The 19,315-nt window shown below is 40.8% G+C and overlaps 1 protein-coding gene across 1 annotated transcript; it reads left to right on the top strand.

Moving 5' to 3' along the window:
- Nucleotides 1-78: 78 nt before the first annotated feature.
- On the top strand, nucleotides 79-8,908 carry bmp5 (bone morphogenetic protein 5). Its single transcript, XM_086122377.1, has 7 exons — nucleotides 79-1,030; nucleotides 3,337-3,529; nucleotides 5,414-5,562; nucleotides 6,062-6,259; nucleotides 7,587-7,663; nucleotides 7,759-7,869; nucleotides 8,020-8,908. The coding sequence occupies exons 1-7, from the start codon at nucleotides 550-552 to the stop codon at nucleotides 8,167-8,169; spliced, it is 1,359 nt and encodes a 452-aa protein (XP_085978503.1). The 5' UTR covers nucleotides 79-549; the 3' UTR covers nucleotides 8,170-8,908.
- Nucleotides 8,909-19,315: the final 10,407 nt, after the last annotated feature.

Here is a 19,315-nt window from a genome sequence, read left to right as displayed (position 1 = left end):
GTGGGGTTGTGACATTTTTATTGCGGCCTCTAGAGGTGGATGCACAAACAAAAAGTGGAGTGTGGGATGTTCTCAGAGGGTAACATGCACCCCGCCACTCTCTCTCTCTCTCTCGCTCTCTCTCTCTCTCTGTGGGGAGAAAAGTGAGTGCAGGGGCAAAAGTTGACTCTTCCACTACAATTTCATCCCCAGGACACTCCTGCCTACCTTTCTGGGAGTAGCTATATTTTTTTGTTTTGCTTTTTTGTTTTGTTTTGTTTTTTTCATCAAAGAGGCGTGAGGTTGTCACGTTGTCACAAGTCCATAAATAGACAGTGAGGCTTTGGATGGATCGTGGATGAGTACAAAGTTGAGCAGGAGAAGGAAACGGAGGAGTGCTGCTTTGGCTGCAAGCTAATACCTCATTTGTCTCCTCTCAGTTCTCCTCCGTTACCAGCCTGGACGCTGTGCTGCTTCATCCATGCGTCCATGATTCCACTCTGGATATCTCTGCTCAAGGTCTTCCACACAGTGCAATGTGGTTGAACTTGTGAGCCTGACGTGAGCAACATGTCCCCTCGGAGCCGTGCCGTGCTTGGACTTACTTGGAGTTGCTTAACTTTTCTGTCCTGTGCTCATTGCGCCTTCAGTGACAACCATGTGCACTCCAGTTTTATCTACAGGAAGTTGCGCAATCACGAACGACGGGAGATCCAGAGGGAGATCCTCTCTATCCTGGGCTTACCTCATCGTCCGAGGCCCTTCTCTCCCGGGAAACAGGCGTCCTCCGCTCCGCTCTTCATGCTCGACCTTTACAACGCCATGGCCGTGGAGGAAGAGGGGGTGCCGCAAGGTGCAGGGAAGAGCCTCATTGCCAAGACCCAAGGGCACTCCAGGAAGGGTTACTATAGCCCCCAGCATGTGGGCTACTCCCGTGTGGCCCAGTCCTACCGAGCGGCCCCTCTGCTGGGTCAAAGCCCGGCGCTCAGCATAGCGCATGACAACCACTTTCTCAATGACGCCGATATGGTGATGAGTTTTGTCAATATAGGTAAGTCACAGACTTTATCTAAATGCAATAACACCTCAAATACCACCGATTAGAAAACAGTCAATAAAAAAATAAAATTAGGCATGCAGTTCTATAATGTACAGGATTGGGCTGGCATCCGACGGAATGTTTTGACTGTTTGGTTAAACAAATATGTGCGCATTTCAGTTTTTTTTTTTTTAAATTTGAATATGGTGTGTATAATTTCCTCGGTGATTGTGGGATGTGGGCCTCGAGTCATTCGGTCTTAGCGTTCAAATGCCATTCCACATTGCGTGCATTTGGACTGCTTTGGTGCAAAAGACTGCTGATCTCTATAATTGGTGTGTTTGTTCAGTAGCTGTGACCTTTGAGCCTGAAGTTCAGTGCGACTTATCAGATGACTGTCTGACCTTGAGAAAATTGGTCTTAATTATTTCCTGCCATTTAAACTTGAGAAGGCAGATATTGACGCATACCTTGACTTCATAAGTGTCAAGCTGCGCTTCATCGTGTCCCCAAATTAATTGGACGGTGATTGTCGCACAAGATTATCTCTGCAAGGTTTTGCATCTTGCTGACATGTTCAATGTTTTATTTTTCAGTAGTAGTGAATTTGTGTGGAGTTGGTTGGCAGTAACTCACTTTGGCCCGAGCCCATCTGCTTCCACTTAACGCTCCACCGGGGCATGTACATTGTCAGCCTTAAAAGCTCTGCTCTCGTTCTGGTGACTGTCAGTGAAGTGTTCAATGGGCCTCTGTCTTTATGACAGTACACTCAAATATAGCCACGGCTCTCTTACAAACTGCTCTACACAACGTGACAGGGCTTATCGTAAATCTGCTAGTTTACAGAAAAGTTGAGACAGATATTGATGAATCTTTAAAGCATCGCATTGACCAAGACTGGACTCAGAGCCCACCTTAATCAGAATCACTGAACTCTTCTCCACTTGAAAGCGGAATGTTTAATGGTCGGTGGCTCCTCTGCTTCAAATTACTGCCTGCGGCTCCTTTAATGGAACACACTCAGCAGGGAAAAGCGTCAGACCTGACCTCTGACCTGTTTGTGCTAAGTAGCCACAGGCGTCCCCTTACGATAAAAAATATCATTAAAGTGCACTGAATGCTCTCGGTAAAAATATATTAAAGTTCACTGCAGATGCCAGCCAATCCAACTGCGCAAGCAAGGCTGCGGGTTGTCACGCTGCACATCCCAGTCCACAACCTTTCAGGCATATCACATTTTTGTTGACTTTTTTTCTTGGATCAGAGAAGCCTATTGGGCATTTATTGCGGTCAACCATTTTCAATTTATTTCGCCAGTATTTATATTGGTGCTTAGTTATAATTACATATATTGTGATACAGAAAATGTAGGATGATCATGTACAATTCAGATACAGATCACCTCTTCATATTCACTATTCCTTACAGGCAGTGGAAGAGGCCTTTGTTTGTCCAAATTTATAGTAATATGAAATAAATACATATGATAACTGTGTAGCTGATCTGAAAACCCTTCCACGGTGTACCCCACCTCTCGCTCAATGTCACCTAGGATAGGCTCATCCACGACCCTTATGAGAGCAAGCATTAAAGTAAATGGTTGGATGATACCAAATAAATAATGATGTCTGAAGTGAGGTTTAAAGCAAAATGAAAATACTGTCATGCAGAAAAAGCACAGAAATGGCAAGAGTCAGACGGTGCGGCACAAACTCATTGCACCCACACCAACCAAAACAGCAGCACCCACTGGATTTCATCCAGTGGGTGCTGCTGTTTTGGTTAGCAAATGAATTTGAATCATTGATATATTGAGGTTTTATTACAGCTACTATTCGTTCAGGTGTCTGTGTCTGTCATCAATTGAGATATGTCTATCATCAGAGGCCACTATTTACAGAATTACTGTATTCAGGTTTTACCAAAGAAGGTCAACTCAAGGTCAGCAATAAGGTCAAGCAGAGCCTCACCTGACGTTGAGGAATCCCGTTTGCTCTCTTCTCTGTCATGAGGAGCACAGAAAAGTGTCTTTAATTGAAATCAGCCTGTTTTTCTTAACTGACAGCCCATTCATCATGGCCACAGAATGCAGTTAGGCACACAGTGGAGGGCCTGTCTGGGAACCACTACCTGTATTCATTTGACTGATTTAATGAAGTGGAAAGTGCTTTTGTTGGGAGTCAAAATGTTTGGATTGGAGCAGGAATGTAAAAGAAGATGTGAAAAATGACACACTTCGGACAATATGTTCAGGAGGTGTGAAGTCGTATTTGACGGTTCGAGAAATGCAATTCACACTGTACTATTTTACTTCCTAGTGGAAAAAGATAAAGATTTCTCTCACCAACGAAGACACTACAAGGAGTTCCGTTTTGATCTGACTCAGATCCTGGATGGAGAGGCGGTCACTGCTGCAGAGTTTCGCATCTATAAGGACCGCAGCCATGGCCGCTTTGACAATCTCACACTGAAGGTCACTATTCATCAAGTCATTCAGGAGTTTCCAAATAAGTGAGTATCAAACATAAAGACCCAGAATGGAACTGCAAGTCTGTCATCATTTTCAGCTAAAACATGACTTCAATTCTTATTTTTGCTGTTCTATGAGAGTTATAAATGTTGAGATGAGTTGTTCAAGGTTTTCAGAGAGTGATGGTTTAAACATTTTAGAATTCATCTCGAAATAAATTAAAATGATCAGTCTTCCCTTATTTTGCCTTTTCATCTCAGCACTCCAGTTGTAAAGGATTTCTTTCGCTTCCGTTTTTTTTTTTTTTTTTAAACAAGCGACAGTGGCAGCTATTGTCTTACAACCTTGGATCACTATCTCTGTTCTCCTTCATTCACACCACGTCAGCCTTACAAATATAGTTCTCGGATAAAGAGAAGCCCATTAGCAAGTTGGCCACTTATGAAGCTTGGAGGGTCCATCACTTATCACTTGTCTTGTGTTTCTTGCTTGGTTGGCCGAGTCCCAGACAAAACCGCAGGGGCCCCTATCAGAGGGTTCGGGGGCTTCCATAGTGCTCCCCGCGGTCACTGTTATACCCACTATACCTGCCTGTTTCCACTATATAACGGAAGTTTAAATGGTGACATAGCTGAATGCACATGGGCCTGCTGAAAAAAAAATGTGTGGGTGATCGAAAGGGAGATATGACCCTCGAGGGCTTTGAATAGGCCAGAGTCAATAAACTCCACCGTCTTAAAGGGGAAAGGTTTATGTTGGCATATTTGTTTTCACAGGGTGTAGGCTATTGCAGGTTGTGTTACTGAAACCCAAATCACATAAACCACACTGGAAGTCGATCACACAAACTAAGAAAAAAAATTCAAAATGGTAGTACCTGGAAATATTAAGTAAGGATGATTTATGTTAGAGTCCGTGAGCCAATCCAGTTGAGAAAATCTTGTTGTTTGTTTGCTTTTTTTTTTTCACTCGGTAATTTATGTCGACTTTTGATGATACTGCTCCGAAAGCTTCATCGACTCTATATGGAGTGTATAAGCAAACCCACAAGCGATTTGACGAGCATTTCAATGTAGTCATCCGCATTCCTTTCCTTTGAACTTTTCCACATCTTTTCATCATCTACTGCAGTTGTACAAGACGTGCACTCTGAATTGGCACATGATTTAGGTTCACTACTGTACATTTATGTGGAATTCCTCACGAGGTTGGCTTTTATTACACCTGTAATAAACACGTGACTAACTCTTGAACTTTTGGGGCCATGTGGAAAAAACGTGTTTCTTTCTGACTGTCACGCTTCACCACACAGCTCTGCAATCAATCATGGATGCAGCGCAAAGCTTTCAAACAAAACAAAGGGGGAAAAATGGACTGTGCATCTTTTGGTTTCAACGTTAAAGGTACTTTCTAGGAAGATAGTTTTAAGAGGTTATCAGTCCGAGGAGATGGAGACTCTGACACACGGAACGGGGCTTTTGGCTCCTTTTGGAGAGCAGGACCTCAGGCATCCATTAGTGATCCTGCAAGTCTCTGTTACTTCATTTATCTGTTGCTTTGTGACTTCTGCAGGCCTCCCCGATCCTTCACGAGAATACCTTCAAAGAGACATATGGTTTCTTTTTGTCTGCGTGCGCCTATTAAGGCTTTGCAATACCGCGGTGCACAGAAAGTTTTGATTTACTTTGGAGCCGAGGCGAGCCCAAACGTTTAGTAATTTGTTTGTAATGCAGCAAATAAGTGCCCGCGTTCATTTTACCGACTGAGCGGAGCTGATGCTGAAAAGCGCAACGAGTGAAATTTGATAACGAACCTCAAACGGCCCTTTCAAACTGAATCCTTTCCTGCAGAAGGGGTTGTAAGTCATTTCAAAGTGTATGCATTCATTAAGTTCTGGTGGTGAATAGATGTGCTTTCATCTGCAGAGATGCGGAGACCTTCTTGCTCGACTCCAAAAGGGTCCAAGCGTCTGACGGCGGTTGGCTGGTGTTTGACATAACGGCTACCAGCAACCACTGGGTGATGAACCCACAGCAGAATCTGGGCCTCCAACTATGTGTGGAGACTTTAGATGGTATGTCAAGGTCATCTTCCACCCCCCTCACCCCTCATAATAAATGAGGTTTTGATGTTTACTTTTAAACTATCTTTTGAAAGCATCTTGTTAATAATGTGCAAGGAGCTGAAGCAAAGAAACGATCTCAACTCAACACGGCATGAGTATAAAGAGGAAGCAAAAACAGAAAAAAAAACATATTCCGCATGTAGTAGGATCTTCTAGCAGAAAGTAATACAAAGATGTGATAGAAATATGATTCATCAAAATCTGAAAGGCAGTTGTGAGGATAATGCTCTGCCTTCATAGACCGATTCAAATTGCAATCACACGAATGAACATGTATTGTTAAAAAGTCAGTCAGACCGTCCCTAGTGTTTTTGGAAACGCCTCTAATGTTTAGAGTACATTTAACATGTAACACATGTACTGCCTCATTATGTTAACAGGCCAATGGATTGTCCTTGTCCTTCCTTCTCTCGTCATCTACATATGTTGTCATTGTGATGTTTTGAAGGGCGCAGTATCAACATGAAGTCCGCCGGCATTGTGGGGCGCAATGGGCCTCAGTCCCAGCAGCCCTTCCTGGTTGCTTTCTTCAAGGCCAGCGGGGTGTTGCTTCGCTCCGTCAGAGCCGCCGGTGGGAAAAAGAAAAACCACAACCGCAATAAATCAACTCATCAACAGGAATCATCAAGGGCACCGAAAACTGGAGGTACAGTACATAATTGGCACTCGCAGATCTGCTCGTGATGACGCTTTTCCATTGGCAAAACAAGCCACTAACAGCTAGCATTTTTGAAACCCGGTCAGCCGTATTCTAATGTTTCAAGTTGACATGTTGACGTTATCTTACCATGTTGCTCCGCCTTTGCTCTGGATGTTGCAGGGTTATAGTCCACAGTCTCCACTTTGCTGTAGTGGCCCTCAATGTCCTCTCAAAAAAACAACAACAAAAAAAACAACCCATCAGCCGACACTATTGATTCTGAAGGACCTGAGCAAATTCGATTGACATAGTAATGCATAGAGGCTGAAATCTGATTGTCCAAAAAATACATAGAAACAAAAAAATTCTACCATCCACACATATCGTGGAAGCAGTGCAGCCAACGGAGACACTATGGAATGAAGAGAAGAAGTAATACTGTTTTATGGGACAAATACTAGAATTGAAGTTTTAAATGTACAACTTCTAATATATAGGCCAACAGAGAAGGCTTTGTTGGGCCTAACCACTCAGCACCGGTTACTTTACTGTTGCCAACAGCAACATGCTGAGAAGTAACTACAGGAGAGGCTGGCTCGCACATTGCGGTTTGTTGGCTGAGTTGCACCGATGAGTTCCATGTAATGCGTCTTTCGTAAAGATTTTGACATTTGATAATCAGCCTCAAACTCAAAACTCATACAAGAAGGGCCGCTTACCGATACAAAATACCGCAGATGTAAGTTATAATAACTCCAAAACACATTCTCGCCACTGATTTGTATGTTCTTGACGTCCTTACATAAGGAGAGTAAGTATATGCATGTGTTCTTCCTCCTTTGACGAGTGCATGTGCAGTGTCGAAACGTCCTAGATGATGATATCGGATGTGCACAGTTTGCGGTGGGACGGCCAACATCAATTTTTCACATTTTGCGCAAAACAGTATTTCACTCTTTTGATGCCACCATTGCCTCGTGTGAAAAGAAATGACTCGTCTGCAGTCGCTTAACAGGTCATGTGCGTACAAAATGGGTTAAAGTTGTATTGCACACGACACATATGCAGTCATAAAATTGGCATATGTCCAAACGCCCACCCTTTCAAGCTTGACAACTTCATGCACCAAATGTTTTTTAAAGCAACAACATGCTTCAACTGGAACTTAAAATAACAGTTGAAGTTCATTTTGACGGCTCGATGGGAGAAGTGTTGTTCCTGACTGTAGCTGGAAGTCTCATCAGTTGTGCTAATTGCTTTTTGTTGTATATGTCCTGCTTTAAAAACAAACAAACAAACAAACAACAACAACAAAAAACGGTTTATATTTCAGATTATAACACAAGTGAACAAAAGCAAGCCTGCAAGAAGCACGAGCTTTATGTCAGCTTTCGGGACTTGGGTTGGCAGGTAAGACAAAACCATTTAACGGCCTTCAGCGGAGTCAACAGTGGTTATTTTGTCACCAGTGATCAAATGAGATGACCGCTTTCATTCCGCTGCAGGATTGGATTATAGCGCCTGAAGGCTACGCCGCTTTTTACTGTGACGGTGAATGTTCATTTCCGCTCAACGCACACATGAACGCAACCAACCACGCAATTGTCCAAACTCTGGTAAGTTCCCACTCAACTTCATTCCACACGTTCACGGCAAACACTGTCAGCGTAAATGTCACCGCCATGTTTGCCGCCGCCGTAATTCATTTGCAAAATGACAACATTCTTACCTCTTCTGAAGCCCACTTTATTTGCTGTCTTTTATAGGTCCATTTAATGTTTCCTGACAATGTGCCAAAGCCGTGCTGCGCCCCGACCAAACTCAATGCTATTTCAGTGCTTTACTTTGATGACAGCTCAAACGTCATTCTCAAAAAGTATCGAAATATGGTGGTGAGGTCTTGCGGTTGCCATTAGTGCCTGCGGTTGATTTTAATTTATGCTATCTGGAATAGGTTGGAAAACGCATCGTCTCTGGCTGTGGTGTGATGTACAGTGTTATGTATATAGAGTTTTATTACCTAATTTATTCTCTGTTCAAAATAGCACTGAATATTGTGATATTTATATTAGTAATCATAATGTTGATTTCATTTTGATCTGAAATAATTACGTCCGTCGGCATATAGTCTTTCCGGAGTTATTGTGATAGACAATTTGTTCTTCTTTTCGAAGCGATTGAAATTACTCTGCAAAACACCATGCTGAGCTCTATTTTCTATTCATTTTGTGACAAATTGTGAACTGTTGAGGTTAAAGTGTATTTTTTTAAAAACGGCAAAAGAATTTCGATCACAAATGGCCGTTGGAAATGTTGGAGAGGAAAATGGGAGTTTTCTAATACAAACAAACGGCAGAGACATTTTCTATGTAGCTGTCATCATCTTTCAGCTCCAATGATATTCTTCACCTTTTTCATTCCAGCTCTTTTGTTTGCTGTGAGCCCATATGGAATTGTGATATTCATTGTTCACTTAACTTCACCAAATATCTTATTCCTCCATGGCATTCGCTGCAAAACTCTTCATTCGATTTCATATTCATTGTTCACTTTACTTCACCAAATATGTCATTCCTCCATGGCATTCGCTGCAGAAGTCATTCTATTTCAATGTGATATTCGGACAAAGCGTATGTAGAATGCAGTGTATTTTTAATAAACATAACACCTGTAAATACCAATCTTTGCTGATTGATTTTTACAATTTTCCTGTATTCTCCACACGATGAACTGTGGCCTTTTAATACTCGAGAGCTCTCTTCCCACAGCCTGAGGCTACTTTTATTGCCATTATTGTTAACACAGTCATTATGGGGGTTTGCTGCTGAAATTAGCAGAATCTGTTGCTCACCAAAACGGCAACACAGATGTTACAAAATGTGGGGATGACCTTTTCGGTTCTCTTTGCAATTACTGCTCACTGCTGCGTATAAGGAAATACAGTACGTAATTAAATTCCTCATGATATGCACTTACTGTAAGTCAGCCATTTGGGGTTAATTAATTGTTCCAGTCATCCATATTCTATGCTTAGCTGGAGTGTCTCCTGGCTTGAAAGGCAGACTTATTTTTTTTTTGCAACACTGGGGCTGGTCTACCATTTCAGATATATAGTAAAAAGGAGAGCCAAAATGTTGTGTCCTTTTAGAGGTACAAGTATTCCGTCTGTCAAACAACAACGTCAGGTTTTTCCTGAAGGTTCCGGACTGAATTGTACTCCAGAAACGTGAACTCAGAAAGAATTGACAAAAAGGTTTATTGACAAAAAAAAAAATTGGTTGCAAGACCGACAAAGTAGAACAAAGGACGCCGGTAAAACACCAGGAATACAACACACCCCAAAATGCTGAATATAAACAGAAATAACCTGTCAATAAATAGAAAAAAAAATGAAAAAACGCGTGTTATACAAAAAAAACATGACAAATAATTAAAACGAAAAACTACTTACAATGGTGAGGTTAAAAAAAAAACGCAAAGCATTAAACATGGAACATCTAGAAGAATTCAATACTTGGCGGCAGAGCCATGAGCAATATGACTGATCCGACAGAGACATGCCATCTTGGAAGCCCTGAAATAGTCGGCTGATTAACATTGGCAGGTGTGCATGCTGGAGGGAAGGCCCTCCTCTGCCACCTGCTGGAGTCACACGAGAACAGAGTGGCATGGCTCAGGTGGGAGTAGAGCTGTCTCCCAAACTGAAGGTTGTTGGTTTTGCTCCTCATTCCTTGAGGGGCATTTTTAAAAAATGAATACTATGCAAGTAAACTTACCTCAAAAACACTCCTTCTAAAATGTACGTTGACTTTCTCAATAAAGAAAGAAAACTGTACCAGGTTGTCACTTGTATAGCGCTTTTCTACCTCAAAGCGCTTTACACTGTTACCGCATTCACCTACTGATGACGCAGCATTAGGAGCAACTGGGGGTTCAGTGTCTTGCTCAAGGACACTTTGACATGGTTGCAATGGCCGGGGATCGGGCTACCAACCTCTGGATTGGGAAACGACTACTCTATCACTCCACCATGCCGCCCCAATAAACAAGAAAGTATGCTTTTAGGTATGTGCTTATGGTAGGGAGTGTGTAGAGGCATTCAGTTGACCTCCATTAGACCACAGATGAGTGATGATGACAAGCCAGGCTGGCACTAGTAGAAAAAAAATGCTTGTAATTTTTTTCAGCAATCATTTCCACATTATGTCTGAAAGACACATCCATCACATAATTTACAGTCATATTTTGAAAGTAAAACTGAGCGCGTAAACGTTGCAGTGTGGTTGCACATCTGTCAGGATTCGCATATTTTCGAGAGAAGTACACTTGCACAGATTGGCTGTTCAGAGATTTTTCACAGTTTGTAGAAATGGGGAGAAGGGTAAGAATTACTTTTTTATTTACTCAACTATGTTGACCTTCACAGAACACACGATACGTCGTGTTGCAAGCCCCCACCTTCCGACTTTTATATATATGTTTTTTCGGATATGCTGGAACATTGAGTGACTGTATTGCACGTAATTAAAAGCAGTGGCTGGCCTGCCCAGATGTTCTGTGGACTCTGTTGACATTCAGTGAATGGAAGAGGCCACCTGCTACCTTAACACTTGGCTTGAGGGCTGATTTTGCATTCCTGCGGCCTGTTGCCTTGGCATGATTATTCACTGCACTTCACAATCGCATCAACTGTTTAATATCACGGGTTCCCTGCAATTCAGCAATATATCTTCTTTTTGGGGGTGGGGGGCAGCTACTATGAATAAGCTCTTATTTAAGAGTGGAAAGGCCAATTTTTGGGCACATTAATTAAAAAAAAAAAAAAGAACCAATTAGCAAACTTAGAGTAGGTGACCTATTCTCCTCTAAGAGCTCTATGGTCAAATAGCCCAGAAGTGAGTCAGAGGTTCATTCGTGCTTTCCATCGCATTAATGGACATTTTGCGCTGAAAGATTGCAGTGCAGGTTCTTAATTCCTTTCTTTTACTTTGGGGCAGTTCAGCGGATGATGTTAAGTTAGCCAGTATACTCGCAGATCAGCGCTGTGAAGTGCGCACTTGGAGAACGCTCTCTACAATGATTCAAAGGGTTTGATGCACGCTGTTGTCATATTTCTGAATGAAATATGATGACATTCACCCCACATCCTCAGAATCTGTTTGCCTGCCCCCCCATGAAATTCACCAAAATGGTGTTGCCCTCCCTGCGCCACAACTTAGACCTCCTTCCAGCAGGCATAAAGTTTAGTCTACTTGTAGTCACCAAATTGTCATGTGCGTCGGGAGCAGGTAAAGGAAAACACCCTCGGACCACCACCGCATTCTGCCTAATTCCCAAACAAGCTAGAAGAGGCTACGAAAATTAAGATGTGAGTTTGTATGCAGAAAATAGGAAAAATGGTGAAAATAGAGCCCAAGTGCTTTCAGAAAGATAGTGTTTGACTTCAATTGCGACTCATTTATTATTGAAATCTAGCGAAAGACAGTATAAGTGGTTGTTAATTTAAAACTAATCCAATTTGTTCACTAACAGGAATAATTATAGCGTCCCAGAAATGTCCTTGGTATCTTGTCACGCTAATCGCAAAAGTTTATTTTTAATGTGGAAATGTGTGCCTGCATATTTATGAGAAATGATTTGAGGATTATATGCATGTTTCTTAGTTTCTTGGGCACAACGCAAGAACCACTGAATAAAATGATTTATCAAATTTAATTCAGCGGACCACCGCATTCTAAAAACTCTCTTTTAAGTTGCTTCTATGTCCATGCAGGCCAGTGATTTTTACAAGCTCCTCAAAAGATTCTATTGTGATTGTTTGCAAAGACTGTTTTGTATGTAATTTGTGTAAATATTTGCGATCCCCATTTTGAAACCACATATGTGATGAGTCAAAGGGAATTGGAAAAACAAATCCAAAAGGGCCCAAACTGAGCATTTTCATTATTTTTGATGACGTGACAGCTAACATTGTTATCGGTATCTGCTTTAATAATAAGTCCTGGTTTCATTGATTCGAGTTCTGTTAACCTTATTTTCTTACTATAGCCCTGAGTTTATTTTCATGGTGTCACCTTGCAGTCCATCGAGAAGGCAAGTGAAACTGTATCTAATAAAAATGTTGTGCAGTTTACCCAGTCCTTCTCGACACATATGGTTCTCCTTATTTGTGTTCGGTGGGTGGCCGATAGCTTCCATGCAGCTCAATCAGTCCCGACTGAGAAGGGAAGGCGTGCGGGTCACATTTTTACATGTTGTTTGGTATGACAAGGAATGTGTCCTCTCAGAGGGTGATGCTTCAACATCGTCAGGTTTTTCTTGCCACCAGCATGTGCACAGTCCATCTGCGGGCCATCAGATTAAACGATTGAATGTCTTGTGCTTAGAACAAAGCGCATGCAGAGTTTGAGCATCATATCCTTTTATCACGTAAGGCAGCACCAATGGCAAGTTTATTTGATGGTCACAGGAAAGGTTGACTAATATGAATAATCACACAAAGACAAAATCGGCACAGCTAACTTTTCACAAATACCTGTAACATATTGACACCATTTCCTGCAATTTGGATGTTGAACTTGAACAGCACGGTGATTTAAATGAGAGTTTGGACTAATTGGTACACCACAGCACGAGCCAAGAGAGTGCAGATCTTTTGTTTTTCGTGCAGATTGGAGGTAATTTCACTCAGTCAGGCTGGAACTCTGCAATTGCATCATTTATTTGCAGTTGAGTGAAGACTGAACACGTTATTTGTTATTCTTCTTTTCTACTCTTGTTTCTTTAATTAAAGGGTGTTTTATATTGGCTTATGTGTATTTTCCTGATTGGAAACCAATCATCAAAGTAGCAAAATATTTAACGTTTTACTTTTTTACTTTTTGAGACAGTATTTATACTTGCTTTTGCTATCATCTTTTTGGCTTTTTATGTCTCACGTCATTTCACAACAATAATGTGTTAATAATAATGCTCTAGATAATATGAGAGGTTAACTGGATCATTTTGAATGAAGCGACATTGTGTTTCCAAAAACTAAATTATGCTCATTAAAAAAAAAGTATGTATATATATATATATATATATATATATATATATATATATATATATATATACTGTATATATATATATATATACATACAAAGATGAAAATTATTTCCCCAAATAACACAACTTTGCAGTCTTTTTCCGTTTTTTTTTTTTGTGTCTGACATACTACTCTCTTTAACCTATAATTTATTTAGTCGATGAATACTTTTTGGTTTAACTGTAACCTTTTCAGGTACAACTGTTATGAGGAACTTGATAATGTTATGAGCGACAAAGAAAATGGAACTCCACCAACAGAATTGAATTGTCTTGTCAAAATGCACACACGCATGCACACGTGCACACACTTGTTTACTATGTATGTATATTATACTATCAAACACTGTGATTTCAAAACCACAAAATAAAAATATACAATTTATTTGCGAAGTCATCCAAAATTGTCTGCCTCAGCCTCCCTTGATAGAGCATAATTATCAGTTTCCGTGCCACAATGTAATGTTAAAGTAACCTAAAATTCAAGGTAACATCGTGGGCGCTTTTTTAGTAAGGGGGGGGGGGGGCTGTGTGCTCGGGTTGAAAACAGGCGGAACTGTATTTTCGTGCCAGCGCAAGTCTTGAGTAGCATGTTTGGTGCTGTCTCGAAACCCATCTGTGTGTTTCAGCATATGAAGCAGCCTCATCCCCGACGCAGCTGATAATTTGGTGTCAGAAAGTTGTCTGCTCTTGGCGTGAAAAGAGGCGCTCAGTGGTGGTTTGGTGGTTTATAATCTATAACTTCTGCAAATGATCACAGGTAACTTAAACAGCCGTATAGTGAATGGCATTGTAACATTATCAGCAAAATATGTAACATTAAGTAAATTGGACTGTTTTCCAAGACAGTGGGTGTCAATTCCAAAAGAGGTGGGCATTATGGCTTTTTTGAATGCATTTTTATTGTACTTATTTGTATTTTCATATTGTGCATCCATTTTCTATAGTTCTTTTCATCATTAGGGTTGTGAGCTGGAGTACACAACGGTCACTTGGCAAGCTCATGGCACATTAAGACAAACAACCATTCCCTCTCACAGTATCCGATCTTGCTCCCCCAAAGGTTCCTTACAATTTCATGATTTTTTTCAGCACAAGGCTTCCCTGACGGACTGGCCATTTAAAGCAGGGCCGGGCAACTCCGGTCCTTGAGGGCCACTATCCTGCATGTAGATTTTTCCCTCCTTCAACATACCTGATTCTAATGATCATCTCATCAGCAAGCTCGGTCGAGGCCTGATAACGATCCTGAGTTTCCCACCCCTGGTTTAAGCCAAGCGGGGCTCCCTTGGTTTCCTTGCATATTGGACCGATAAAAAGTCTTTTATGATCCAGTTGCAATGATAACTTATCTATGAGGTCCCAAATGGAGAACCCCCCCCCCCCCCCCATAAAACTATCCGCACATCAAGCTGCAAGCACAACGATGACAACTTGCATACGAAATGCAAATTTACATGATTATACTATTCAATATAATGTGAACATACCGTAAACCTCACATAAAGGTTAGTGACTTTTCGGCACTAAAAGCAACATGGGGATCCTCCGTGTGAAGATAATGTGTAACACACATGCTGTCTCCAAGGTTAACTGTGGAAAGTTGGCTGACAGCAGCAGCCTTCCGGAAAGAATGCTACAATCAAGGCTTTTCATTTTAGCTTGAAAAGCATCTGCGGTTATCTGCTTATAATGGAAATTCAATGAAATTTTATAACATATACCCAAGGAATGTTTACTGTCTTTGCACAGACTCTTGAACGTATGGTTCAAGTTAACTTATTCAGAATAAATGTTTTCATTATTGTTATATTAGTTTTTTTTTAACCATTTCCTTTTTTTAACATGAATATAGATAGATATACAGTATTATGGTATATATAAATGAAAGGTGACACCAGTTGTTATACTTAACCAATTCATATCGAAACAAGCAACGTGAATGGATGAAGTATGTAGAATTAATCATTTTTGTTTTGTTTCACTGCATTTCTGCATTGTTTCCATCAGGCATGGGAACCTTTTTCTTATCAGGGGCCATTGCAGTTTGAATAAAGTTCTTAAATCGTCAAAATGCATTTATTTAAAATAACGAATATGTAGAATTTTTGTGTCAAATGATTACGATACGAGTAGTTCTTTTGAGGTTTTATTTGTTTTGAGAAAGGCATGGGGGTGTGGGGGGCAAAATTAAAGGATCTTGCCATCTGCGGCCCATTGGTTGTAGATACGCCACATCTGATTTAAACTATCATTATGCCACGCTGAAACATGCCCACTGAAAAGCACTGTTTTTAACATCTGGCTTCATTTTACGTTACTTTTTCCGGTTCAAAAACACAAACTAGTGCAGTTAAGTCCAAGATGTTTTTCAACAAGGGCACCATTTTTGCCTTGATACGCAATCAAAATGGATTTGAATTTGAACAATCAAGATGTGATTGAAGTCACCAAAATGTTGGATTCAGCATTTAGGAATTACAGTGGAATTCCGGCATACTCGGTTTTGTGGAGTTTGTCTGAAAGTTAGCGCATGCGGCTAAAGTCAAGATATGTAAGCTAACTAGTATGGAGAATTATTGGTCAATTGTGTCACTCAAAATGTTTTGAAGGCGAACCATTGGAATGCAGTATTCTTCAATGATCCAGTAAGTAGTCTGATTTCAAGGCAATAGGACATACATTTTCCTGGCTGCAGTCAAGGCCTTGGAAAGCACCTTGTTGAGTTGGTGACTGATCAGGAGAGCCCATGAACCGTTGAGTCACTTTTAATCGTAGTATTGTAACTCAGGTTTTTATATTCAGCACTCGCCTAGATATCTCTGTAGCAAACTGTTCCCTTCATTCCTTCGTTCTTCCGTCTGACCTTTTCGCAGGTCACTCTCTCAGCTTCTTCGTAATCTGCTCCCAGTCCCTTACACACTGGTGCTCTCTACTGGTGGGGAGTGGTACTGCCAGTAATGCGCAACCCAACACACCTCAAGGAATAAAATTCATTTGAATGTGGCAATTGAATGGGTTCCTAACTTAAAGCAGTCATTGGCTGCTAAGAATTTTGTTTGCTTGGAGTTTGAGATAATCTGCATAATTGACTTTGTTTCTCAATTCCAACTTTTACTTTTAAAGATGAGTCTACCCTTCAGTTATACAGTATCGGTTTTATTTCAAATTCACTCTCTTGGTGTACAGTATAAAGGCCAAATTATATAAACCTTTTAGCCTTCCAAAGTGTAGAATCTTTTTGAATGTCATTGTGAAACTGAAAAATGGATGCATTTATTAAAGATTAATCCCCTGTTTTAACAGGATTTTACCACCTTTCCTCTTTTCTAAAGCTGACTTAGGTTTTTGACAAACGTGGATTGCATTCATTCCTAAAAGCCCCAGAAGGCCACTCGTTTCAAGTGACTCGCTGCAGCTGGTATTTGTCAAGATAAACCGGAGCTGCTGAGTTTCCTCAAAAAAGAAACTTTAAAAGGCCAGTCAGGGTTCAGTGACTGATGCAATTACCAGTGGTTAAAAGGCCATACGGTATTTTAAAGTACCCAAAGGGCCAACATTTTGTCACAGTGGACACCCAAAACTATTAACCTATAGTTATTATGTGTTGTTTTACGGTATTATTCAGACTGTATAAGTCGCACCAGTCAAAAAATTCATGAAGAAGGAAAAAAAAAACCATATGAGTCGCTCCAGAGTATAAATTGCATTTTCGGGGTGGTGGGGGGCAGCAAGAACAGTAGAGCTCAGTCCCGTACCCAACATACTCGTTCTCTAATTGTGGGTGCATTCTGAAAAATGCACCGAGTGTGGGGGAACTTCGAGCATTGTTTGAATGTGCCTTTTGGTTTTATTCAGAGTGACGGAGCCCACTGAGTCAAGTAGTACGGATGGAAATGCTTCCATCACGAGATGCTGATTTCTTTGTAACATAGGCAGCATTCAGAAATTAATGGGAGTGGAGTGCACTCTGCCTGTCCGAACAGACACACTTGATTATACGTCTTATTATATATTATTTATATTATAAGTCTTAACTCCGAAGAAATTGTGATTTATCGTCCCAAAAATACGATACTTTGACATAGCATTGTTTTGCATACATGTGAATATCATACATTAAAAACAGAATTCGAGTTAGGTACGGGTACTGGAAAAAAATAAAACATCTTGTGAAACCTAATAAAATTATTTCAACCGATTGATTTTTGGTCACTAACATGAGAGGGGACCTGTGAAAATACGCTGCAGAAAATGAGTTAATTTAGTGCTGATTGAGACTAATAGAAAACGATGCACTATGCACAGTGCACAGTGACCTACATTAATATTTTGATGCCAGATACATAAAAAAAATCATATGAATTATATGCCTTGCTAGCTAATGTTAGCACACATTGAATGACCAAGAATAAGTCATTCACTGACAGCTGAGGCTGGATTGAAGATTAAACCCTGTAACGTTCACCTGTAACATTTAAAAAGTGAGATACGAAACGAAATGCAATGGAAATTTCTGTTTCATGATGAGAGGAAATCATGGGGTAAATCTTTTTGTAGATGGGGGGGGGGGGTTGCAACTGATAGACATCACGGTCGCCTCAGTCCCCTGAGAGAGAGTTCGAGGTCTCTCCTTGAGTGCACTGAGATGGTTGAATGCAAGGACTTCATTAAGCCTCTCTATTGTTAACATCTGGCTTGAGAAGAATGGCTCTTTCTCTGTTGATCTGGTTTAACAAGGGATTTTATTACACCATGCAGTTGACATTGGCAGTGGTGGCACGTCTGGCAATGGAAACCGCTCAACTGTTCAGGTCACGGGGGATCAATCAAAGTAGCTTGTTTCCGCGAAATGTTACATTTTCACCAGAAACATTAGGGCAAATGTTCGCCGAATCTTATTTCATCTCCAAGGTAAATCAAATGTTCTGGTAAAACACATGAATTAAACGTTTCCATTACCACGAATGCAAGCAATACCAAGACAGGTAATAATGCACTTGGAAATGGCTTTTTGTACAGGGTGTCCGTAAAGTCTGGACACATAGGATAATTGGATATTCCTCATTTAATTCAACAGCTAAGTTTTTTTCCCCCCCTCCGTAGCTTAATCATGTTTCTGTCAAAAGAAGAAAGAGTTGACGATGACATTGACTCAGTGGTAAATATGACTTTATTACTAATTCAACGAATAAGGAGTGATTGTATCAAAATTGAAGGGATTGTGGATTTATCGTTTCCGAGTTCATAAACATTTTGCAAAGCCCAAATACATTAGCAGTGAATAAAAAGTTGTTTGGAGTTGTATGTATGTGTTCCACTATGTGCTCAGACACCCTGGAGTGGATGTCACTTCTGTCCCACATCTTCTATTTAAAAAGAAGAATATATCCTCTCCTATCCTGCTCCAAGTGAAAACAACTCTCACTCCTGTTCTGCTCCCACTCAGACTGACTTCCACTCCTGTTCCACTTCCATTTTGAAGGTCAGCTATAGTAAAAATGGCTGCGCATCTGTCGTAGGGTATTTTGAGGGGTTTTTTTTTGTTCTACTGGATAAATCCCAGTCCCGTCTGCTCCTTGAACTTTTTATCTTGTACTGCCCTGATCCCGTCTATGCCAGTGTGGTGCTGAGTAGATTCATTTTGCCATAATGAGCTGTATCATAGCATCGGTATGTGTGGATATAAGCCTTCGCTGATGTCGTGTTGTTGATCTTCAGGCCAAAAAGTCATTGCTGCCGGATGCAGCCAAGTACTGTACTCAATTTTACGAAAACAAATCAGAATTCGGAGGAATTATTCAAATTCGTTAGTAGGCATGTCCAGAATTCACATTTGGCAATCTGAACATTGCAAGTCATAGTCCAACGTGCAGCACCCTGTTTTGGTCTATTTTTTTCTTCATTAAAAAAAGAAGGGAAAAAAAGACTGCTCCCACCTCCCCGCACATCTCTGTTTTGATCCCTTCCCAGCTG

This window comes from Hippocampus guttulatus, chromosome 10 (assembly GCF_054856545.1).
Source record: "Hippocampus guttulatus isolate MCC_2025c chromosome 10, RoL_Hgut_1.0, whole genome shotgun sequence".
NCBI classification, from domain to species: Eukaryota; Metazoa; Chordata; class Actinopteri; order Syngnathiformes; family Syngnathidae; genus Hippocampus; species Hippocampus guttulatus.
The sequence above is the reverse complement of the archived record's forward strand: the minus strand, read 5'-3'. Positions and strand labels throughout refer to the sequence as shown.